This window comes from Scomber scombrus, chromosome 22 (assembly GCF_963691925.1).
Source record: "Scomber scombrus chromosome 22, fScoSco1.1, whole genome shotgun sequence".
Taxonomy (NCBI): domain Eukaryota; kingdom Metazoa; phylum Chordata; class Actinopteri; order Scombriformes; family Scombridae; genus Scomber; species Scomber scombrus.
This window is the reverse complement of record NC_084991.1, coordinates 3,337,393-3,363,976: the sequence shown is the minus strand read 5'-3', so window position 1 is coordinate 3,363,976 and position 26,584 is coordinate 3,337,393. Positions and strand designations below refer to the sequence as shown.

Sequence of the window (26,584 nt, the reverse complement as noted above, 5' to 3'; positions counted from 1 at the left end):
GTTTGCTGGATTTCCTTCATGAAATAGTCTCCATATCGTCCCCTTGCTGATGTTTTGCTAGAAAGTACCTTGATCTCCTTCCATGAAATGGTCTCCACATCACCCCTCGCTCTAAAACCTATCTTGGACACCAGTATTTTCCCTTTGAAGATCGTTCCCCACTTCGTCCCCACATTGTCCCCACATTGTCCCCACATCATCCCCACATCGTCTCCACATCATCCCCACATCGTCTCCACATCGTCTCCACATCGCCCCCACATCGTCTCCACATCATCCCCACATCGCCTCCACATCGTCTCTACATCGTCCCCACCTTCCAACCTAACCGTGACACTGGTATTTCCCTTTCATGCTCATCCATTTCTCATTATGGCACAAAAGATGCTATCCCCACCTGCTAACCTCTCCCTCAAACCAATTATCTCTCAACCACGGCGACCCTGGCCTACACTGACCCCCTCTTTTCTCCACCGTGGCGATCCTAGCTTATATTTCACACACACATTTTCTGCTGATTATTTTCCAAACCCCTCAACTTTAGTCTTTTGAAAAACAATGTTCCTTCTTTGAAATACACCATGATTTACTGGCTTTTCTCTTACTGCATTTTTTTTTTTAATAATGTAAAATTAAATATATTTGGTTACATGTTTCACACTCTTTTCTCATCTGGTTACATTTCATGTCTATGGGTTACAATGTAACTCAATCAGTAGGTGCATTTTAAATCAGCAGGTGTGGAGTAAACATACTTTATTCTCAATCACATATCATAATTCTTTAAGTTTAGCCATCATTATCATTAACCCACCAATCACTGTAAATGTCTTGTCTTATATATTTGCCTAGTTTTATACCACACTCCCTGCAGCTGTCAGACTGAACAATCAGCAATGCTCACAGTAGACGTCCCCAACCTGGACAATGTGACAAACTGTACTTGAATCTTCACTACTGTGTAATCAGTACTTTAAGTCTACTTCTCCTTTCAGTTCAACTGTGCAATAAATATATTTATATATTCTCACTTTAAACCTGTGCAATAGCCTATCAACATCAATATGTATTATCACTCAACATCAACATTACTTATTTACTTTGTACATAATGTTAGTATTATTTACTAAATGTTTCACTACTACAACTAATTGTTTTTTATTGCTTGTGTACTTATGTACAAAAATCACCAGGAGTCTTCAAAGTTGAGTGCAGTAGAGTTTTATTGCCTATGAGAAATTATCTCACATTGAGCATTAGGTGTCTTCTTTTATACCCTAAAACTTGGAGTGGATAATACCCAACTCCTCATTACTCTTCCAACGATTTTGCTGACACGCAGGGGCGGATCTAGAAAATGTTTGATGGGGGGGCTGTTAGAGATTTTAATTATGCAGCCCATACATCAATGGAGAGAGTAGACAGGAGTCCAGGATGTCTTGTATTTAAATGTTTATTTTCTTGGCCAAGGACAAGCGAATTAATGATCAGTACACGTTATGTTCTGATGCTCCCTTCAATTCTGAAGTTTCTCTCCTCCGGGGATAGACTTTAAACCACACAGATAATGCCACAGGTTGAGCCATGCCCAAATAAGGGGCAGATCCAACACATCTACAATATACAGAATTTAGTCTACTGGTCTATACAAAACATTGCTTAGACGACACTCAGGACCTTTGTCCTACATCCAACACTATATCAAACCTCTGATTCCAGTTACCTTTACCCCATTCAGGGAAAACAGTAAAAGACATATCTGACCTTGGCTGCTATAGCAACACTATCAGACTGTTTTCCCCAAAAGGAGCAGACTCACTGCTTACCACTATCTCAAGTCACAGTGTCTAAACCCAACATTTGGTGTGGCCTTGTGTCGTCTCTAATTATAGATAAGTATCTCGTTGTTCAAAAAATGTTGAAGTCCAAAAAAGATTCAATCAGGAATCACCAGGAGTCGTTTTATTGTCGACAGCAAAACCCTGAGTCATCATACACAGACAGAATCTATGCATAAATGACACAAAGAACTAAAAATTGGGGTCCCTTTTATACTGTCAATATTGCTGACCCATAATAATGCCCTCAGTTTTGATTATCATCAGCAGATAATACTCAATAATGTTAATTATAAAGTTCCCTTTTAGCAGATACAACATTATTCATTGTCAATAATTGTCATCCAAATTTTACTCCACAACCACAATACCCTTGTGGAGGTTTTAGGTGTTGATTAATTGATTCTCATATACCATGTCATTCCTTTTTTGCCCCCCCCCCCCCCCCCCCCCCCCCCATCCCACCGTAAAAATGTGAGCTCCCCCAAAAGACATGATGTAGTTTGCACACTGCTCTCAGCTACTACCTTCCCAAAAGTGTAATGACTCAGAAGGTGCTCAACCCAAAAGCATGAATTCAAGTGTCCAAATGTATAGGCAGATATGTGTGCATCATAGGAACATGTGAGAACTTTGAGAGAGACGAAGGGTCAACAGCTGAACCAGATGTCACAACAAGCCTTTTAAAGAGTTGTTTTTACCATATCGATATCCCAAAAAGGAGATCAGGGAGCCAGCACTTACAAGAAAAGTTGTTTAGACTTCCTGGAAATTGAATCTTGGCTGAACACGTCGGGTCAGGTTGACCTGGCACACACAATAACAAATGACAATTTTCGCTGTTCTGCTGTTGGCACCGGTTTGTTGGTGTCTGCTGTGTTTGCTGTATCGTCAATAAAGTCCCAGTTGCGGTTGACGGCTTCTGTTCTCAGTTTCTTACTAGGGTTACTGAAGTTAAGTAATCAAGTAATTATCTTACACAAACAAATTGTATTTAAATCACAAAAAGAACTAAACCACGTTTCAAACTAAAGAAGCTAACTAAGGGCAGGGCAGACACCCTCTCTACATTTAAGAGTAGGCTTAAAACTTTCCTTTTTGATAAAGCTTATAGTTAGGGCCGGCCAGTCTTATCCTGGACCAGCTCCTAGTTTATGCTGCTATAGGCTTAGACTGCCGGGGGACTCCTTACCTCCATGATGCACTGAGCTCCTCTCTCCTCCTCTCTCTCGCTCTATCCATCCATCTATATCCATTAGCATTCATGTACTAATAATGCCCTCTCTCCTATTCTTGCTCTCTCTCCTCTCTACCCCAACCGGTCGAGGCAGATGGCCGCCCACTTTGAGCCTGGTTCTGCCTGAGGTTTCTTCCTGTTAAAAGGGAGTTTTTTCTTGCCATTGTCGCTAAGTGCTGCTCATGTGGGAATGTTGGGTCTCTTTAAAATTAAAACCTGAAGAGTACGGTTTAGAACCTGCTATATGTGTAAAGTGCCTTGAGATAACTTTGTTGTGATTTGGCGCTATACAAATAAAGATTGATTGATTGATTGATGATGACTACACAATCAATCAATCAATCAATCTTTATTTGTATAGCGCCAAATCACAAAAGTCATCTCAAGGCACTTTACACATGGATCACTTTACATCATAAAAAAATGCAGTTAGAGTTGTTTTTTAAACCAATGCTGAGGGATTTGGAAAATGATGGCGTCAGCAGAAAACTTGTATGTGTAAAAAAATAAAAACCAAGGTTGACATGTTAGTGAAATAGTGGTGTCATCAAAAAGTTATTAAGTTGATAATATCATGGGAGGAGATCTATGTACTTTCCAGCAAACATCAGAAAGTTTGTAGGTATTAAAAGGGCACCTAATACTAAAAGTTAGATCATAAGTCATAAACCTTGTCTCAGTGTGGATCTCAGGTTCTGCATCAATAAGAAAAGAATAAAGAACAATAAATAAGTACAATAACAATAATAGAAGAGTATATATTAAAAAAACAATAATAATTGTGACATAATTCACATTATTTACAGCACAACAGTAATATTAGTATTGAGTGACAATGTACCAGAGATGATATTGTTATTGCACAGATTAAAGTGAAGAGAAAAAGAAAAAAAAAGTATATTATATATATATATTGCACAGTTGAATTGAGATTGGTGTTATACATGATATTATATACTACTTAATGGAGTTTATTCCCTATCTTAATTCAAGAGCATATTAAATGGATTTGAGAGCAGTATTTATTGATTTCATGCTCTTTGAGACTCTGAAGACATTTTTGAACAACAAAAAAAGCAACAAAGTCCTAATTATGTTGAGACACATCACTTATTGCCATACTCCTGTCCATCCAATGAGACACACCCCACCCACTCTAAAAAAAAAAAAACCCACCAATCAGAGCGCTCGCTGAACAGCATATAAAGGATCCGATCGCCACATTTCATCCTCACTGAACTTTGAAACATCCCGACAGGCGGCTACTTCAAGAGGAGCTCAGTGGCCTGGGCATACGGCTTCATCGGGAATAACCTCGACACATTTCAAGTGCGGCTCTTCTGCTTCAGAGATATTAAGGATACTAACAACCTTTGCTGTGAGAAATCTGTCAGATGAGGAGGATATTACCCACCTTCAAGTTGAAAACAGCATCGTAGCGCACAGCGGTGTGGAGGAAGCTGGGAGTCATGAACTAAGCGTTAAATAAATGGATATACTAATATCTGGTAAGTAATATTGGGCGTTAGAGGAACTTCCGCGTCAGTTTTCAGTTGTTTTTTTTTTAAACTTCTCCCGCCAGTGAAGTAGTATTTGTAACAAACAGTAAGCGCGTTAAGATAATATTAAGTGTTGCATAACGTTACAGTAGTTTACAGTATGACGCAGTTTAAGTTTAATTTATGAAGTAGTTCTTAGGCGTTTTTTTTTTTTAACATGCCGTTAGTGTTTAAACCCGACGATATCTTCATTTCCCGGTCCCTACATGCATTTGTGCTCGGTCATTAATGAATTGAAGCGATAGTAACGTAAATAACCCCTGAGCTAAAACAAGCTCCAAGTTACTGAATTTGACTAATTGGAAGAAGCTAGCGTAGCCGATTGAGACGGTCTCATCCAAGCAGCACTAGCATAGCCTCTCATTATCTTCCGGGCGATTCTAGGATCAGAACTTTTAGGGGGGCTCAGCTCCTAATGACAATTTGACAAACAATGCCCTGAAATTGTTCAAACCCTTCAAACAAAATTACTCATTTCACTAAATAACGTAAATTACAACAATAAATATGAATACATAGTAGAGTGGTCTACTATAGTGTATAATAATAATAATGGTTCAGAATAAACGATCACATATTTCTACAGAGAGGACCCTGAGATAGTTAATGAACCCTGAGGGAAAAGCAGTATTAATGACAATCACGGGTGCATTGCCAGTTACATGAAAAAGTTGTAACTCATGGTGGAATATGCCTGGTTTTTAAAAAAAATGAGGAGCCCACCCCAGAAATAAGCTCCACAATTGGTGGTGTTGAGTGGGATATAAAAGTGAGTGTTTGCTGAGTTAATTTCAGTGTTTGCATCTATGGATCAGCCTCGGTTTACTTGTATCTTAATGAAAAATTATTGTACTGTGCATTATCTGCTGGACTAAGCGTGTGCCTGAGCTTTTCTTTTGAAATACATTTATCCACTCTCAGTGACGGTTCTAGCTTGTACGGCGTCCTGGATTAACCTGCTTTCGGTGACCCCACCCTCCCCATATATACAAATAATTTAACAATCATAAATACCAAAATTATATACAGTTGACCTGAGACAGACCTACTCCTACCCCTGCCCCACTCCCCATCTCCTACTTCTGACTGTGAGATCTTCATTAGCTCACAAACTAGAACAAGGGCGACCACTGCAACAAGGTTAATTGATCCACATGGTGACATTATAATAAGAAGACGTGACGTGCAAATAAGCGAAAGAAAACCTTTTTTTTTCTCTTTTGGTGCGTGCATCCTGTGCCGCCCCCAGCAAGATATCGCCCATATCAAAATCCGCCACTCAACTTTTTAAGTTATGTATTTTTTGAGAAATATTATGTTGAGGAAGATCTGTAGACATATTGGCCCATCCTTCCTGAAGGAAATGGCTCTGGTGGCGTCTTTAAGTCCTTGATGGAGAAGAAAGGAAAGGAAGACAAAAAGGAAATGAAAACAACAGCAGGAGACGAGATGGGCGTGTGGAGGCATTGAAGAAGGAGGAGGAGAGGAAACGAGACATAAGGAGTGAGGAAGAGAGGAGGAAGGATATCAGAATATGATTGCCTATTATGGTAATTTATATATGGTTGCCATCAACATGTCTTGTCAAAACAATATATGAAATTACCTCATAATCTGGTGTGTGTAGTGATAATAGAAATGGTCTTATATTCACTAAATGTGTTGTATTAACTAAAGAGTGAAGGTGAACTTTGAACTTCCTATCATTGTTTGTTTACATTGGACAGGTGGACTCTTACTCACTGATAAATGTGCACCTGTTGCCTGCCAAGTACTCCCACTTTCAAAATTGGTTGTGTACCTAATCAAATAACTCTTATCAAATGAGTGTGTAGATGTGTATAAAAGATGTCAAACAGTAAGACTTTGGTCACTGCAGACTACAATGACTTTATTTTGTCAATAAAGTCTATGTGATCCACAAGTCTGTCATTTGACAGCTTTTATATGGTATTAGAAACCTCCTAAATAGACTTGGAATCACAAACAGGAAATGTAAAATGGATTTTTGTGGTAGTTGGAAAAGAAAATCACTTAACAAGATGCCCCCTAGTGGTTGTCCTCGGAATCGTCTTCACTCACCCTCCTTTTTTTGGTGCAGGCTCATTTTTGTTGCCGTGTGAAAATTAATGAAAACTAAGACATTACAAAACGTTTTAATAAAAGGAATTTTACCATTAATTTAAATAAAGACAGCATTCATCAGGACCTACACAGTTACAGAGTCAAAGCAGTGGCCATCCATCCACAATCACATATCAACATGATAAACCAACCATTTGTTGCCTCTTTACTTAGACATATTGATGAGATAATATGCATTATTGCCTAAAATCAAAATTACTCATTGGGGTGTTGTTGCAGGAAAATACTTGAGCTAGGCCAACTGAAACTTATAGTTCACCACAACATGTATTTTCAATTGATGGGGGGGGGGGACTTCATCTCCTCCTCTCTTTCACAAGTTGGGCAGTTTTGCACTGTTATTTCCAAGCGTTCTTCTGCAAATCCAGGGACTTGCTTTGGGGTTTTTTACTCCATTATCTCCGAACCTTTTCTCAAATTACCAGTACTAAAAAGGTCAACAAAGGTCAAAGGTGCTTTATTGGCCAAGTAGTCAAAGACATACAAGGAATTTGCTTTGGTAGTTGCATACCATAACGAAGACGTAAAAAGGCTAAGACAGAAAAAGACATAAAACCAGACAAGTTAAAAGTACAAAGATGATGTAGAGTAGATACAATAAATATTGCTACAGTAGAAAAAAGTGCAGTTGCAGTATAATAGTGCAGTTAGTGCAATCCATTAAAATGTTCAGTGCTGCTGTCCTAATCACTCGCTGGAGCATAGCCCATACAGTGTAAATTTACACTGTATGGGCTATGCTCCAATGATTCATTTATTTTCAAGCGAGTAGTTTAACGGACTGAACTGACTTTTCTCTCCTCCGCAAATATTGTGCAACCCTTTTTCACCTCTGCAAGGCCTCTGATGCAAAATCCTTGCCCCCATGCCCCACCCAAACATAATCATTTTCCCATTTCCTACCTTTTATAGTGGTATATGTGGAAATGTTGTAGGCATCAGTTTTTATATATTGTGTCAGCTGAATATCTAGTTTTTTGCTTTCCTCCAGCAGTTGAGATTCTCATTTTGCTGAGGTGGAGCAGAAATGTACTCAGCACTTGTACAGTACACATTGATATCACTGAGATGTAGTTACAGCTGCAGGAAGGCACACTCTTGACCCAGTTTCTATCACTGAGCTTTTGTTGAAGTTTTCCAATCTGTTGGAACCACACATCAGTGATGTGCAATGTGTTCAAATTAGGGCTGTCAACGAATAATGAAAATTGTATTATTATAATATATATATATATATATAACGGCCGCCCGCAAATGAGACGTATTTTCCCTGAATCTGGAGTGAACACGCAAGAGCGCGCACCAGAGAGTAACCGCGTGCGTGTGTGTATTTGTGTGACTATAAATGCAGCGCGTGTGAGAGCAAAAGCGTCCTTATAACTCTGTGTTGCCGCTTATTACACCGATCGCACCCCCCGCCCCTGGACAGACACATAGTGTAACCCCCCCCCCCCTCAGAATGGTCGAGCCGAAATAAGCGAATAATCCAACGATAACTGTGAAAATTATGGCAGAATCCACTTCTGAAAGCAGCCGCAGACATTGATTTTAACTTTTAACTGTGCAAATCTAAATTGATTGTTTGGAAATATTTTGGAGTCTGGTAGCCAGTATGCCTATTACCAAACCTGTATAAAAATGAGGCTATTTTAAAAAGAAAAAAAAGTCGCATAAATACAAATAGTTATGTGTCATGTCAGTTTGCCCTCTTGTGGACATAAGGCACAAATATATGTATTTCTTTGTTTTTGTTTGTTTGTTTTGGGTTTAACATTTTTTTTTTCAAATTCTGTCAATTTTGACAGGCCTATTTCAGAAGTATACACTCTAATCTATGAATAAGTACTGAACATTCACAGCAAGGTGATAACTTACACCCCTGTGAGGTTTGCACTGGTCAATCTTCGTGGAGGGGCTTGATTTTTTAAATTTTCTAGGGGGCGCTATTAATCCATTTTTGCGTCGGCCATTTCCGCGATCCTTAGAATATCAAATTCTTCGCCGGATCGGACATGATTGCAAGTTTTGGTGAGTTGTGGGGCATGTTTAGGCTGTCAAAAAGGCGTAAAACTATAATAATTATAAAAATCATCTAGATTGAACATTTTAGCCTGGATGGCCGACTTCCTGTTGGACTTAGGGTATGGGTCCAAGAGGCTTTTTTGTGCGTCTGGACATAATACATAGGCCTTGTCGATTTCATTTCTCTATGTCAATGTGGAAGGCGGGGCATAAACTTTGAAATATTCCAGGGGGCGCTGTGGAGTCATCTTCTCACTTAAAAATCCCAAACTTTGTCAGTAGTCAATATGTGTGACTGTTGACGTATGTGTACAATTTGGTGAGTGTAGGCGTTTGTTAAAATGTACAAAATGGATAAAGGCATTAGGGGGCGCTATTGAGCTGTTGTGCCACGCCCAGGGGCAGTTATGGTCTCAAATTAAAGTGCTCCTGAGTGTGAACCTATGTGGGCAGTTTGGTGATTCTGTGAAGACGGCAAAGTCCTCTAAACGCTGTTGGAAAAAATGGAAAATTGACGCAGGAAATGGACAATAACCGACTTCCTGTTAGAGCGAAAATTTAGAAAAAATTAATTTGGGGGTTTACCCATGAGTGCTATGAGTCCTGTAAATTTCATGGAGATCAGACAAAGTTTGTGGTCACATGACCTGCTGTTAGGGGGCGCTATGGAGACCCCTTGCTACACCCACCCCCAATGATGTTGAAATTGAAACGGCTTCACCAGGTGTGACATTTCACACGCTGCATGTATAAACATCCGACAAGGTATGGAGGAGTTATAAGGAGTTGTTTGTTTATACAAACAAAATTTGTATTTTGTTTGTTTATACAAACAAACAACTGCCACGCCCACCTGGTATAACGTACGTCAAATCTGTCGTCAAGTTTACATAATCAAGGTCTGAGGATGATACAGTTCGAATCTGAAGTCTGTGGAGTCAAAACTTCAGGAGGAGTTCGTTAAAGTACGAGGCCTGGAAATGGGGAAAATGGCGGAAAAAATGCACCTGTGATCCAAGATGGCCGACTTCCTGTTGGACTTAGGGTATGGGTCCAAGAGGCTTTTTTGTGCGTCTAGTCATGATATATATGAATCCTAAATTTCGTTCATGTACGTGCATGTAGAAGGCGGGGTTTCAACTTTTAATGTTCTAGGGGGCGCTGTAGAGTCATCTTGGCACTGAAAAGGTTGCGGTTATAGCAAAAAATAATATTCGTGAGTCTTGACGAGTGTGTCCAATTTGGTGAGTTTTAGAGTTTGTCAGTACATCCTAAGTGGGAAAAGGCATTAGGGGGCGCTACTGAGCTGTTGGGGCAAAATGTTGGGCCAATGTGGTATCAGATGAAAGAAACCTACGTGGCAGGTTTCATGATTCTGTGAACATCATAAAGTCCTCAAAGCGGTGTTCGAAAAATGAAAATCGGTGCAAGCCACGCCGCGCCGCGTGGGCGACTTCCTGTTTCGTAAAAAAATTCCACAAAATTAATTTCCCCATGATCTGATGAGAGCTATGACATATTAAAATTTCATGCAGATCCAAGAACATTTTTGGTCACATGACCCGACGTGTGTACCACGCTTGCGTCCAATCACATAGAATTATATACATTTTCACCAGATGTGACGTGTGTGCAGAATTTCATGAGTTTTCATGCATATTCAGGCCGCCAAAAATGCGATTGATTTGGCGGCACTTGATTAATAATAATAATAAGAATCTTGGCAAAAGCAATAGGTCCCTCACTGACTTGTCAGTGCTCGGGCCCTAAAAAAGACAGTAGTAATATGCAACAAAAAAAAAAAGAAAAAAGGAAGACGACATCACATAAAAGCTAGTCTGTAAAAATGAGTTTTTAGTAATGATTTAAAAGAAGATACTGAATGTGTCAGCCTTATTTCCTCGGGCAGGTTGTTCCAAAGCTGAGGGGCCCTGATAGCCAAAGCACGGTCCCCTCTAGATTTCAGCCTTGACTTTGGAACAACCAGAAAGGCCCCACCCGAGGATCTAAGGCTGCGGGCTGGCTCATACGGAGTCAACATGTCCGTAATATAGCTTGGAGCCAGACCCAGACGTGCTTTAAAAATTATCAGTAAAATCTTAAAATCAATTCTAAAATGAACAGGGAGCCAGTGAAGAGAAGCGAGGATTGGGGTGATGTGATGTCGTCTGTTAAAACCAGTAAGAGGCCTAGCTGCTGCGTTCTGAACTAGTTGGAGGTGAGAGAGACATTTTTGAGGTAAACCGGAAAGGAGAGAGTTGCAATAATCTAAACGGGAAAAAATGAAGGCATGAATGATTTTTTCCAGGTCAGAGTGGGTGAGCATCGGCTTGAGTTTGGAGATTATTCTTAATTGTAAAAAACAGGACTGGACAGTTTTTGTGATGTGAGGAATGAAACATAATTCTGGGTCAAACAGGACTCCAAGATTTCTGGCAGTGGGCTTGATGTTCGCAGACAGGGGACCAAGACTGATGGGATTTTTTGTATTTGGGGGATTGAACAGTATTATTTCTGTTTTGGAGTTGTTGAGTTGAAGGAAATGTTGTGCCATCCAACAGTTGACATCATGGAGACAGTCTAAAGCAGCAGCTAGGCTTCTTGGGTCACCGGATCTCAGGGGAAGGTTTATCTGTGTGTCGTCTGCGTAACAATGGAAAGAAACGTTGTGTCGTTGGATGATTTGGCCAAGTGGGAGCATATAAATAGAAAATAAAATTGGACCTAAAATAGAACCTTGCGGTACACCACAGGTAATGTGGGATGTGGAGGAGGTGTAGTTACCTGTAGTGACCGCAAAGGTTCTTTCTAAAAGGTAAGAATAAAACCAATCAAGTGCAGTGTCCTTGATGCCCACCCAAGTTTTAAGACGATCAATTAAAATTGTGTGATCTACTGTGTCAAAAGCTGCACTTAAGTCTAAAAGAATTAAAACTGTGCTCTCTCCCCTGTCCATTGTTAAAAGAATGTCGTTGGTTACCTTGAGGAGGGCTGTTTCTGTGCTATGTAATGTTCTAAAACCTGACTGAAATTTCTCAAAGATGTCATTTTGAGATAAAAAAACTTAAAAGTTGGGTTGAAACCACTTTTTTCTAAAATTTTGCTTAAGAATGGAAGTTTAGAAATTGGCCTAAAACTATTAAGAACAGTGGGATCCAGGTTTGGTTTCTTTAAAAGTGGTTGCACCACAGCATGTTGAAAAATGGAGGGAAATAGACCTTCTAAAGAACTATTAATAATCATTAAAATAGTGGGTCCAACTGTATCAATGACTTCTTTGAGAAATTTTGAGGGAATGAAATCAAGGCTGCACGTGGTGGGCTTCATGTGGGCTATGATTTCAGTTAAAAACGGCAAAGATATGGGTTTAAAATGACTAAAATAACAGTGGATGTCTCTAATGGTATGTAAAACCTGGGTTGGGGGGCTAATTTGTTTCCTTATGTCTAAGACTTTTTTGCTAAAAAAGTCTAAAAAGCTCTCACAGGTTTCTTGTGAGGCATCGATAAAATGACAGGGGGAGGGGTTGATGACAGAGTCTAAGGTTTGAAATAAAATTCTGGGGTTAGTAAAGGAGGGACGGAAATACGCATGTGTGGCTTTTTGCAGGAAAATGACAAAAAATCGTTTCCCCCCGATTTTATTAGTTTTGAGATCGTTTGGCCCCAAAATCGTAATCACGATCAAATTTCGATCAATTGAGCAGCCTTAACATACAGCCGTTTTAGATTCAGATTCAGCTTTATTTATCCCCGAGGGGCAATTCAGTTTCTACAAGCCCAACCTCACATAAACAAACAGTAATCAACAACATTCGTTCCTACACAACAATATCAGAGGAGGCGATAAATGACCAGTGGGGAAATAAAATACAATACTACACCAATACTATAGTAATACAGCTTGTTTGGATCTGAGCTATCTCTACTTGCTAAATCTTACACTGTGTGTTAGCTCAGTCCGTGTGTTCGTTAATGAAAGAATAGGAGAAGATGATCGGTCTCAACACGCTATTTTATTTAGCAGTAAATGAATAAAACATACAGAGCTCTGGGTCGAGATTTCCTATCCCTGACTAACTGTCTGTCGTCAGTTCACGAATTCTGACTCCTATCTCTTCCTAACCCAGTCTTATATACAATCCAGAATGGTTATGCAATGTGTGGTGTGGACTCCTGGTGTGCAGTTGATCTGACTCCCTCCTCCATCTTCTCATGTGTCCTTCCTGTGACCTCCTTAAGCAACGTCCAGGGTAGTGTGATAGTTCCTGTCTCTGAAACTACAGAATCAAAAAACATCCTGTATCCCTGAGTACAGAACAGTAGCCCCTGAGATAACTACTTCCTGACCATTATTATTGAGAGAAGCACGGTTCTGTCTTTACCCCTGCAATGTGATAATCATGTCTTTACCAAAGGTCAACTGTCTTCCAGCTGGGATGCATTCTTATTACACAACAAACTTACTGCTTTCAAACTGTAGATATATGCTATGAATTGGCCCCTGTTAAAATATCAGATAAGGGGATTAATTACTTTATTGTTTGTTTCATATAAATATGTGGTCCTATGTGTAACAATTTGAAAGCAGTAAGCTTGTTGTGTTCGAGATCTGTAACCGCTTCCCTGCCTTTAGGACTGATCGATAAGTGCGAACAGCAACTGCAAAGTAACAGAGTTTATCTTCTGTGAACTGTCCAGATGTTCTTGCATGGATTTTTATAAACAACTTCAGCTGTTTTTGGGACAAAAAATTCCTTTCAACATGGTCATGCTTTTGGAGCGGATGTAGCTGGTTTCCTGTTTATGTGCTGTCACATTCTTCTGCCAAAGCAAGATTTCACACTGCCTTGAAGCCCATCTGTTTCTGTTAACTTAAATTTTAACTTTCTACCACAACTACAGCTTAACCCTCTTCTCAGAATCCCAATACCCCAGGGTTTCCCACAGCACTTTACAGCTTAGGTGGCCGCCTAAGCAACACACGCCTGCCGCCTTAACTAACGACTTCAAAAAAAAAAAAATCGGGCGTAATGTTTTATTGTCAAGGCTAGTTGCATTTACCATTTACACGTGACTGTCTAAGCCACTTTTGACAAGAGTCCCATCCCCCCAGTCAGATGCAACATCGCGCCGTTATTACTGAAAGTCTTGTAGTATTCCTTATCTTTGTTATTGCAGGGTTCTACAGTGCAAACATTTCAATTGCGAATGGGCCTTAAATCTACCTTTTCTGCGGACGGTAAGTCGCCGCTTTACACTCCGCTGACTCTCTGACCTGTTGCCTTGACAACCACATAACCTCAAGGTTCCTAGTTTACCGTAGTGCTCGCGAGTACCCGGCAGGACTCTGCTGTGAAGGTGGAAAGATGCGGTGGTGAACAATTAAAACAAAAAAAGAGAGAGAAATTTGAAGGAGCGGCGGCTATGTATGATGAATGTAGCGGAAACACTGTGTTGTATTGGATTGGATGAGATTGCACGGGTGTACCTAATGAAGTGGTTGGTGACTGTATATCGTATCGCACAGCCCTCTGTCTCGGGTTAGGTGGTCTTGACTACAACACTAGTCTGCGCTTCTGCTGTGTCACCCCAACTCCAAGAACATTGTGAGTAAAACAGCTAAATAGAGAAAATTATGACAGAATAATGCTTTTGCTGAAATTATGATTGCTGTTGGCTTCTGCAAATCTTAAATACGATTATCTGCATTTGAAGTAGAAGTTTCCTAGATTTATTTTTTGTAGTGTATACATTTTCGTAGAAGTGCCACTGACTAAGTGAGGACCAAAGGTCTGATGGGTTGGTTTAGACTCTGAAATTGTGCTTGCAGTTGAAATATTATCCAGCAACTTGACAACTGTTACAATTTAGGTCTCCATTAGGGGGGGTCTCGGTTACAGTAGGAACACTATTCAACTCTTAACTCAGTTCTGACAGTTGTCATGCATGGACAGCAAATAATTCACTTAATGCAGATGTCTGTGATACTGTTTTTTAAAAATGGGATTTTTATAAATAATTCATTGAAAGTCTTAGATATGTTCTCATTGGCTCACCATTGCAGTGATCCAGAGACTTGAACAGTATCTATTTTTTTCTTACCTTGATACCTTCATGACTTGACAGTATTCATAAAAAAACAGGGAGACGCTGTAGAACTGATTTCACTCCAATACTCATCAGCCCAGACTAATTTTAGAATCGGCTCTTTCACTTCATCTTTCACCTGTATCATCAGACCTGAACCCCAAATATAACCTAGTTGGGCTAGTGCTAGTCCTGTATCCCCACTGGTGGTTGCCATATTTCTCAGCTTGGTTGCAGTTTCTCCTCGTGTGTGTGTGTGTGTGTGTGTGTGTGTGTGTGTGTGTGTGTGTGTGTGTGTGTGTGTGTGTGTGTGTGTGTGTGTGTGTGTGTGTGTGTGTGTGTGTGTGTGTGTGTGTGTGTGTGTGTGTGTGTGTGTGTGTGTGTGTTGTTAAGTGCAATGAAAGCTTAGCAGGTACAAATTTTATTTTGTCTGCATTAAGTTATGAATTGGCCCAGATCCGGACTGACTTTTCCTATTGTATATATTTGGGTAAAGGACAATCCCTGGATGTTCACCAAAATGTAAACAGTGTTTACATTATTTTATTTAGTTTGCGATATATATAATTATGCTGGGCGACACATGTACAGAACTGTCAACAATCTCTACCAACATCAGAAACTTGTTGTTGAAAACAAAAGCAGCTCAAGCTGACAAGTCACAGTTCTTGTGGCCTACATGTGGTGTCTAGTAGTAGTAGTATGTGAGTGTTTTCAGATGCCAAAACACTGCATAGTGGTTTGTAATACAAAGACTGGACTTTACCACTCTGGAAAGTTACCATTGTGGCCTGCTATTTTATCTTTCTGGTTACTATTAGGGATGCACCGAAAATTCGGCCACCGAAAATCTTCGGCCGAAAATGGCCCAAAAGCGCATTTTCGGTTTTCGTCCGAAATACTTTTATCACCGAAACAACACGGCCGAAACAGCTAACTAAAGAGATCAGCTTCTCTGATGCATCTGTAGCAGACTTTATTCCTTTAATTGCAGCACTCAAGTGTAATACACTCTTAGAGTCTGTGAGCACACGTTTCACTGAAATCTATTTGGATCCTCTGCACTTCATTGCAAATGTACTTCATCCGCGTTATAAAGATCATTACTTGGACGTGGGATTAAAGCAGCGCGCACGAGAAATGATCCGGGCCGCGATGGATGCGGAGAACCCGCTTAGAGACGGAGAAGCGCACAGCACAGTAGAAGGAGAAGCGCACAGCACAGTAGAAGGTGTATGTGTTTGTGTGACTATAAATGCAGCGTGTGTGAGAGTAAAGCGTGCTTATAGCTCTGTGTTGCTGCTTATTAGACCGATACCGATCGCAACCCTCCACCAAGTGTAACACTAAGTGTTATTTTTAACTTAATTTAATTTTATATTGTGCATTGTTGTAATGTCATTGCTAAATAAATATTTTCATACTTTTGTCATTGATTTATTCTTTGAATTGCAATGCCTTGATTTTAGTGAGGTTAGTACACAGTCATAGCCATAAATGCAATGGTACTAATAATTGGCATAATAATTTCTTTCGGTGTTTCGGTTTTCGGCCTTGGTTTCCTCATTTTCGGTTTCCGGTTTCGGCCAAGAACTTTCATTTCGGTGCAACCCTAGTTACTATCAAACCCCCCCCCCCCCCCCCCCCCCCCCACATTTTGTTTAGGACAGACCTACCCGGAAATTATGCTCTTCCTCCATTCTCCTCCATAGTGATCTTCATGTCCCCACCCGAATATGAAAACTTTGGATTGGTTCTGCAATGCACAATTTTTTTTAAACTCATTGTTTTCACTCAGTTTTAACAATGAAAGCTGGGAGATTTTTCAATCTCTGAGGACCCTTTCAATGGACCCTTTGAATGCTGGTTTGGTCATTGCTCTTCAAAATCCCTCTTAGTGACACACCGTCTGAACAAACTGCTGTAGCTACAAGTCATGGACACTTTGTCTCCATTGAGACATTAAATTTTGCTTACACATGCGTGCCCAACCACGGGGGGCAATCTGTATGGTCACAACAACTACGTTCCATTACGTCACTAACTGTTGCAAACCGGAGGATTGACCATAAATCGACCCTCACTTGTTACCACCTGCTTCTGTCTCATTTTCATGGTAGTGATGTTGTGTGTACACAAAAAAAGACTAGAGGAGACAACTCACGTGCGCCCATCCCCAAGCAACTATATTTAATTAAATGTGAAACCGGCCACCCACTAATTTCTTCTTTTTTTTTTGTTTCCTAGACAGGAAAAGCATTTAACTGAAGTCATCACTTGAATGATTGCTACCCATGCAATGCAATCTGGATGTCCACACAGCCAAGGAGGGGCCCATCCTGAGTTCCAGAAGTGGAGTAACACTGGTGCTCGTAAATCACCTCACCTCACAAATGAAAAACCAAACATAATGGTAGCCGTTCCAGATTCTACGGAGCCTGGAGTGGATTACGGTCCACCTCGGTGGCAGCAAGGCTGTGCACCATCACTTCAGAATTTTCCATATCTCCACGGTCAACAAGGGTCACATGCAAACATAGAAAACACGGGATTCCAGCAAGTAGTACCCAGGAAGAGTGCATGTACTCAAATCTGTGATGGCCAAATAAACAGAAAAGTTAAACACTTTCATTCATCAGCACATGTCTCTGCGCAACTTCAGCAGAGAAATGATGCTTTCTTTGCCAGCAGAAGTTCTGCAGTACCCCAGGGATACAGTCTTGGAGTACCAACATCTCCTTCACAACAGTGTTCTTTGGTGTCTCAGCGAAAAAAGCAGAACTCCTTCCCAATGCTGCGAGCCTTACTGGGAGCAAATCATACAGATCCCAACTCCTTTTCCACCACCCCCTCATCAGAGAAAAGTAATTCCAACACTGAACTCAATACTGCTCATTTATCAAACGAAAAGCACTGCAAGAGTCAGCACGCGAGAAGTTCACTAGCTGTTCTTAATCGCCGGCAGGCAAGAACACAAAACCCAGATCAATTTAAAGAAACTTGTCCTACGCTCCATCAGCAGCAAGGCTGCTCACCCCCTCTGAGTGGCCCACCAAGATGCAAGTTCTTGCCAGTTGGACAAACTGAACCACCTACTGATGACCAAATAATGGAACATATTTTAGAAAAGCTGAAGTATTATAGGACTCTAAAAGACAGTAAGAGACTCCCACTCTCAAATAAGAGGGGGACTTTTAGCACCAATGAGCAGGACTCAAGACTCCAGTCTGGCTGTGTCATGCCAATGTCGAACAGTGTTGGCCTTCTCTCCACAGTCTCTGACAAAGATGTGGAGAAGCAAAGTCCTAACTGTGTTGTGGAAGAGCAGTGTGCTGCTGCAGTTGGACAAAAACTTGAAGAGGATTGCTCAAAGGACAACAAAGCAATGGCTGACAGTACTCCCAAGTCTAAAGAGATGGGTGATTGTACAACATTGACATCCGAGAACAATTCAACAGGTACTCTACTCTCTGCCATAAAAAGCTCAAAAAATTCTCCTAAAAGTGATTTTGTTAAGAAGAGTGCATCTGTAACTTGTGATTTACCAGTAAAGAAACACTTGGATGTAACTTCGACAGCATATGGTGATGTCAGACTTGTTTATTCAGATGGCTGTTCTGAAGATAAAACTTTTGTCAGTAGCAATGATGACAGTTTTTATAGTAAATGGTGGTGTGATAAGTCCTCACAGAAAGTGACCACTATTCATTATACGTTAACTGCACTGAAGGAGCTGATAACTAGTCTGGCGAATGTAGAGACTATTGCAGAAATGGACAACTTTTCTGAAGTCATACTGCAACAGTATTGGAATGGGGATAAAGATAACATTCATCTCTTTGCATCCACAGAATATCCACACATTATGATGAACGTTGCTGCCACTTGCACGAAGAATGAAGGTGAGAGTCCAGTGGTTCTTACCGCAGTGTCTGGAATTCCCTTGAATGAACCGACTGAAAGGCACCCCAGTTCAAAGGTCAACTGCAGCTCATCACAAAAAGAAGGGAAGTCTGCTTGTTTAAATATTAACAAGAATGTGGATGACATAGACCAAGAACCTGATGTTTTTGGGGCTCTCAAATGCATGACCGTGAAGGAGAGAGAATTTACAGGCCAGAAACCAATGGAGACAATATGGTTGGACAGTGTGCAAAGTGTCTCAGAGGATCCTACACTAGTGTCAGGTTCAGTGGTATCTGAAAACAAAACAAACAAAACATTGGAATTCACATCACCCAATGACAATCACGATGCAAATACAAAAAAACAGAAAAGCATTGAAGATTCACAAAATTGCAGTGTTACCTCCAAGGATGTAATTGCACTTTCCAAGCCAAATTCATTAATTGATCAGATTCATCCTACACAACAAAGTGAAGACGTTTCAGATTATGATGTGTCACGGTTGTCCATAGAACTCCCAAAAAATGAGCATGAGGAATTAAACGTTCCAACATGTTTTAAACACCCACAGTATGAAGATATAAGTGAAGATGAAAAATCACAAGTTCAGAATCCTTCACTTGCACAAGTACCTGAACCTAATGATAAACAGTCAATATTTGAAAATGAAGGCTACAAACAGAGTCAGGCTCACATGAAGACAGAAATAATTTCATCGAAGACACCAATTCCAAAGAAACACGTTTCACCCAAGACAGCAGTACTTGCTGACAGTGAGGGACTTCTGGCAAGGCAACCAAAGCACTCAGTTTCATATAGTCCTTTCAATGCTTCAACATGTGAGGATCAGACTGAGGGTCAGGATGAAGATCAGGATGAGGATGATGATGGTGATGATGACTGGCTAGTCATACCAATAAGCATGTCAGACCTTACATTTGGACCAAAAGATGAAGACCAGAATGGCCCTGAAGAAGTTGTGCTAAATAATGGTATTAATGGAGACAATGGAAGACAGGGTGGCACAAGTCCAACACATACTGTCTTACATTGCCCAGCTCCAAAACCAGGACCAGCTTCTACTTTGTCCCAGTTAGAGGTCTTTGACACAATTGAGAGCTTTCAACAAGCAAAAGCTGTACGGGTTAGGGATTGTTTTGAAGTGGCACCAGGCAGGAGCACAGCAGAGCATGAACAGGACTCTGGGGGAGAACCACATACATCTCGGAGGAAGAGAGAGTCCTACTCTGACTCTGAAGACAGCAGTACAACTGAAGACAGTTGTGATTACTCATCTGGATCAGAACAGAACTATTTGACTGTGTCCAAGCGGTTGTTGGAGAGGTCAGCCCCTCTTCCCCCGGTGAGATTTCATTGTGTGTCTGAAAAAGAGAGCAACAGTGATGAAGTTACAATTACGCAAAAAAGTCAGACTAGCAGCTCTGTCAAGTCAGACTGTATGGAAAACCTTAGACAGCTGATAACAGCCAGGGTTTACTCTAAGCATGTTCAACCCACAACAAACACCCAAAGGATGTCTAAAAAAGAAAGTATAATAACTCTTGATTCTGACACAGAAGATGATTGTTACCAAAACTGTAACAAGAGGAAAAAAAGGAAGAGATTGTTTACAGGATCAAGATCAGTGAACAGTGGAGACACACTATGCAGTCAACAAAGGAGAGATTCACCTGAAATTGAGGAATGTGAAGCTGTTAAAGAAAGTTTAAAAAAATCCAGATCATCTGCAGACTCACCGGCACCACAACACCGGTCTAAAATGAATAAATCACAGGTTAAAGATGTGATAGAGGATGCATTCCCTGGACAGTCACACATCACAGAAAAGAGTGGACAGCTGATTGAGGCCAATTCTGTAATAACCCTGAGCTCTGACACAGTGGACAGTGAAAATGAACATAACAATAAAAAGGCAAAGAGGAAAAGATTACATTTGCCGGGGTCAGCTGATAGTGGTGATGCCACTTCTGTTCAACAATACAGACATGCACATGAATCTGTGGACACTCTGTGGGGAACTGCAAGTGAGCCGCTTCAAGAACCTAGATTGTCACCTGCAGAGACCATCAGACAAAAAAACTCAAAAAAAGAGACCAAAGTTTTCCATGGTTCTGAGAGAGTGGCTAAAAATGATATCTGCAAAAAGAAGGTAAAAAAGTACAATGTTAATGACTTATTTGCTACACAAAGTGGACCTGAAACTGTGGACCAACAGTCATATGAATCCTCACCAGAGAAGCAGCCCCGGTCTGTAGACGAGGAGGAGGACTCTAGATTGGTTCCTAATCCTGGGCTTGTTCGCCTCTTTATTCAGCCATCTTCTCCAGCCAGTAAGTGCTTGAAACTTGTAAAAGAATCAAGAGTCCACCACAAAAAGAAATATGAAGCTCGGGTTTCAAAGACCCCCACTGAAACCAGCAAGAAGAATGACTCCTGTGACACAAAAACACAAGGTTTATATAGAAATAGAAAAGAAAATGAGAGACACCATGAAACGAAGAATGAGGGACAAGGAATCGTAACAAAACCCAAAGTAGTTTCAAGGCAACTCTCATTACCTAACCAAGAACGCCCATCCACCTCCACCAGTAGATTGTCATCCACAAGTGGACACCTTTCTGAGGCCAGAAGAAGCTCAGCCTCAAGAGGTTCGTCTCAGTCTGAAGCAATGTCCGCCTCCTCAGCGCCCCCTAAATCTAAGCAGAGTCTGCCTATTCCCAGACATCTACCTTCATCCAAAATACAGCGGTCTCACTCTTATAGCTGCCCCTCAACATCTGCCAAAAGCCCCCCGTCCTCTGCAAGTACATACTCATCAGCAAAGAAGGCAAGGCAACAAGTGACTGAAGACTGGAACAATGGGTTTTTCCCAACCAGGAGAGACCGAAAACATAGCATGAGGATAGAGGATAACTCCAGAACCACAAATCATGATTGTCAGAGGGAAGCTAGACCAGGACCTACTCCATATGAAAGGGCACCCAGACAGGGGCACAGATACCACAACCCTCAAAAAGCCCTGATGAAGAAGTCCATTTGTGAAGCCACAGAGTGGATGAAACACATACATCGGAAAACACCAATGGAACCAAGTGTGTACTTTTGAAATGTTTAAAATGTATTTTCAATTGTCTTTAATAAATTCATATCACTATCAAAAAGGGATTTTTAAATGTATTTCAATTGAATAACCCTCCCGCTGATCCTCATTTTTACAATAGGAAGAGTCCATGAAGGTTACAAGTGGTCAGAGAAGCCAACAAAAGGTGATAATTTACTCTAGCATGGTTGGTTTCGTGCACAACAATTCATTTTAGTCAACCAGTACACTATCTAACTTCTAAGTGTTGTCTGGTACTAAGACACTGATGTAATCCTCTTTTTTCCACTTGTGCTTTGTAGGTTCTGCTAGAAGGCAGAGGTGCAGGTATTCTCCAAGACCTCATTAGAAAGAAAAAGATGCCAGTGTCTCTGTATCCAGTTTGTTTCAGCACCAAAGGGACAAATTGTTGGTGTGTCAATACAATCATACCTGTTGTAACAAATTATATCTTTGGTTTTTCAAAGCATTTGTGTGTGTATATGTATATATATATATATTATATAGCACAACAGTCTACTTGATACATGTTGTAAATCTGTATATATTTTAACTTTTTTTGTGTGAATGTTCTTTTTACCAGCTACCTCAGAATGTATAAATCCAGCACTAAGTTCTATTTTTTTTTTTTTGCTCAGAATGCTGTCTAAATTTGCATACATTTGAATAATTTGTACTTTGAAAACTCAGCTCTGATTACATGTTTTCTAAGGTGCAGTCCGAGGTTGCATTCCTTTTAAAAAATGTTCATATAAAAATGTATAAAATCTCTTAAATTGATAAATTCCAGTGTGACTTGTATGTACTTCTATTTCATCACTAGAGGGAGACATTGCACTTACATTTGCGCCTCATGATACACACCACGCACGTGATGAACCACTTTTGTGACCCGTTTTCCTCAGGGGGTAGTGACAGTATATTACCTCTTCAGTCAAAGTTACATGTAGTTAAATTGGCAGCTTCTAAAGTTGTGACTCCATGGTATTGACCCAGTGATACATTTTAATAGCTGTGATATCAGATACTGGTGTCGATCAGTGGAGCTGTAACACCTCATTTGACAATAGTTGGTCAATATAGTGCACTTTGGTAGCTGAGTGGTTCCCATGCATGCCATGTAATTGCAATATCCCTGGTTCAACTCGGCAAGGGACTTTTGTTGTGTGTCATTCCCTTCTCTCACTGTTTCCTGTCGGCTTCTATGCCAGGTACTTCCGAATAAAGGCAAAAAATGCCCAAAAACATTTTGTAAAAATGGTCAATCAATGCCTTTTCAATACTTGGCAATTTTTGCATCTCAAAATTTGATGTATTTTTGGTGTAATAGTTGGAATATGGGATGATGAAACTATAAACCAACACTACATTTATAGGACAATCTGGAATTTGTGTCCATGCTGGTAAAGTTTTATGACCATTACATGAAACTAACTCTATTTTTCCCTGTAGTTTTAGTGTAGTAGCTGGAATGTAGGATAATGAAGCAATAAAACAACAGCATAGCATTAGTAGTATTTTAAGGTTAAGAAAAGTGGTGACAGTGAAAAGGATAACAGGACAATTAAGATGACAATACAACATGGTTAACCTCTTAACAATGGGACAAATTGGGACAAATCCACCTCCATGGAGTTTTTTCATATATTAATTTATGATCCAATTTTTCTCCAGAATATAAATTGCTGTTTAAGCTTCAAGCATAAAAAGTTTCTAAAAAAGTGTTCCTTGGCGGGTCAACAGAGTTGTCCAGATGCATCTTGGGAGAACAAGACATCCCATGGTTTCTACCAAAAAGGTAGAGCATCTGGAAACGCATGAAATGTACGCTGATGAAATATAAATCAGCATAAATACACACACAGTCACAACAAGTTGTACATTAGTCTGAGGGAATATTACTATTCTTAGAAATTACAATTCCCTTGTTGGAGAGCTCAAAGGTCATGGGTAGTCTGAAGCTTGTTGGTGGTGTGGAGCATTTCAACAGCATGGATGATGGGCAGCAGACAACCTTTACTCTTCAGCTTGTAGGACATGAGTCTGTCTCTAAACATTTGTCATCATAACATCAACCCTAATACAGTCCAAATACATTCTACAGTTTTTAATAAAATGCTAATTTATCAGCACATTAAGAAGTGTGTGCAGAACAGTCAGCCTTGAGGCAGAATATCCTGTAATCAAACATACACATGACACAGTTGTTGATGAGTTTATATCTGAGATTTATTATACCGTAGTTATAAATAGACACTGTTGTGGTCAGCTGTGAGAGCTGAATAGAAATGCTAATTTGCCTGCTGCCTATTGGTCCGTTGCCTGTACAGTATGGTGTCTCACAGACTAGCATTGACCTGTAAAGAGAATGCATTGATGGCACTTTTTCTTTTATGCTCAGAGTGAAAAGCCACCTATTCCTGGAATACTGTTATATATTTAGATCTTGTGCCATCTGTTTCCAGTTGTAGGCATATTTAATAGAATATTGTGGCTGCTTGTTATGTCCCATACGTATTATCTCAAAAAATATTTTTATTGAATGTGGCCAGGAATATAACTTTCAGTAAAATCTCCTCTGTGCATATGGTCAATCAGTCTTTTTAGGTGTTAGAGAATATAAAAGAATAATTCAGTTCTTTGAAACTCATTAGGATTAGTGCACATATGGTGTTTAAAATACCAATATGACCATAAGGTGCTTGTTACAATAGTGTTAGTCCTAATATTTTTCCATTATATATATATACACATACAAAATTGTATATATATACACAAAATTAGGTTATAATCAATAGATGAGGAATCCATAGTTGCAGTGGGGGGGAAATATAATGGGGAACCTGATCTATTTAATGAGCCTCATCAGCAGAGAACAATGGTGCATGTTTGGTAAGATGTTATAAATTGAATATAAGGAAAACAACACCTCTCTATTTAAAGGATTTCCTTTTTAAACATTTCTTTTGCAAACATATGTGTAATAAAATACAAGGAATTGATAATATCTTGGAACTATAAAGATTTTGATATTTAGTTGACTGATTAGTTGACCTGTCAGGGTAGCAAGAAGTGGGTTTATTGAAATAAAAGGAGAATTCTTTCAGCCATGACTTTCTAAATGTTAATGACCCCATTATGGTCAATTGGGGGCGTCCCTCTCAATGGACAACAGCAGAAGATCTCAAAGCCTCCCTCCTCCACGTCTTTTTCTAAGCTGGATCTTAACAGCCTTGGTGTGAAGGAAGACTGATGTAGCAATGTAGCAGACTACATCCACATCATTTTTCTTAAGGCACATAAACACAGCTTTGGACATTGGGAAGTGTGGAACACATCTGCAGTGACGATACTGTCGTTCTCAATGTCATAGAAGTTTATATGTAAATCTGAACAGTCTGTATTTTAACTGTTTCTGTGTATATATATATATATATATATATATATATATATATATACTGTATATGCATACTGTGTTTATATTGAAATCATTGAGTTTGAATATTTTGGTGTCAATAAGAAATATAAGAAACGTATGTACTTCTGTTTCGCCACTAGAGGGAGACATTGCACGTACATTTGCTCCTCATGATACGCTCCACTGCATGTGATTGACCTTATTATGTGACCTGAGACTCTATGGTATTGACACTATGTGATTCATTTTAATAGCTGTGATATCAGACACTGGTGTCTATCAGTGGAGCCGTGACATCCCATCTGTCATATTTGGTCAATCAATAAATCCTTTTCAATAATTGACCATTTCAGTATCTGATGTAGATGTTGGTGTAATAGTTGGAATATGGGATAATGAAGCAATAAAACAACAGTATAGCAGTTTATAAGGCAATCTGAATGTGTGTCCATATATTTTAATAAGATTTTACTACACTGCAAGGTTGATTTCCAGTGTGTACCAAATATGTACACAATGTATAATGTTAGAGCTTTTGAAGGGCGTAACATAATACCAAACTTAGAAAACTCATTCTACATACATTAGTAATGCATATTTAATTACATTTAATCCATAAACTTGTTTTAATTGCAAAAAGCCTTGCTATATATGACCTACCTCACAAATTGTAGTCATGGTTACAGCTTCAACAATCATAAATAAAGAATATACAAACAACCAGTCATTCCAATTTATGAGTACAAAAAATAAAGACAACATAGTCATTCCAATAGAAATAATTATGAATAAATAAATAAATAAAAGTAAAGTGACAGACTTCTTCAATTAAAAAATTCTGAATACATTTTGATAATAGATAAACTTTTCTTATTTTTTCTACAATATAAGGATTCAAAATAATGTTATTTCAATTAAAAACTAGTGATGTTTTTTTTTTCTTCAATACGAATCTTATATGAAGTTTTGTTAAAAAATACAGAACCCCATTGAAAAAAAACTATGAAGTTCTAGTAGCAACATTGAAGCGCTTTGATTTACGTGAAACTAGATCCGGTTACTTTATGAAGAGAATGGGCAGCGGTTGTTGTCCTTCTCTTTGTTAGTGAACACACTGAATGGACTGAATGAAGAACTACATTTTGAATGTCCCGCCCTGCCGAGCTGCACCGAGGCGGACACACACATACACACACACACACACACACACACACACACACACACAGCTCTCCCTTCCAGCAGTCAGCAG

The 26,584-nt window shown here is 39.7% G+C and overlaps 1 protein-coding gene across 2 annotated transcripts; it reads left to right on the top strand.

Moving 5' to 3' along the window:
• The first annotated feature begins 4,329 nt into the window (after positions 1–4,329).
• On the top strand, positions 4,330–23,162 carry LOC134004691 (uncharacterized). 2 transcript variants are annotated; one of them, XM_062444054.1, is made up of 5 exons: positions 4,330–4,583; positions 17,138–18,348; positions 18,742–21,909; positions 22,039–22,083; positions 22,220–23,162. In XM_062444054.1, exons 2-5 carry the CDS (start codon positions 17,172–17,174, stop codon positions 22,264–22,266), a joined length of 4,437 nt encoding a protein of 1,478 aa, XP_062300038.1. In that variant the 5' UTR covers positions 4,330–4,583; positions 17,138–17,171; the 3' UTR covers positions 22,267–23,162. The 2 variants fall into 2 exon arrangements, with proteins under 2 accessions (XP_062300038.1, XP_062300037.1); XM_062444053.1 differs by having other exon boundaries at positions 17,138–21,909.
• Positions 23,163–26,584: the final 3,422 nt, after the last annotated feature.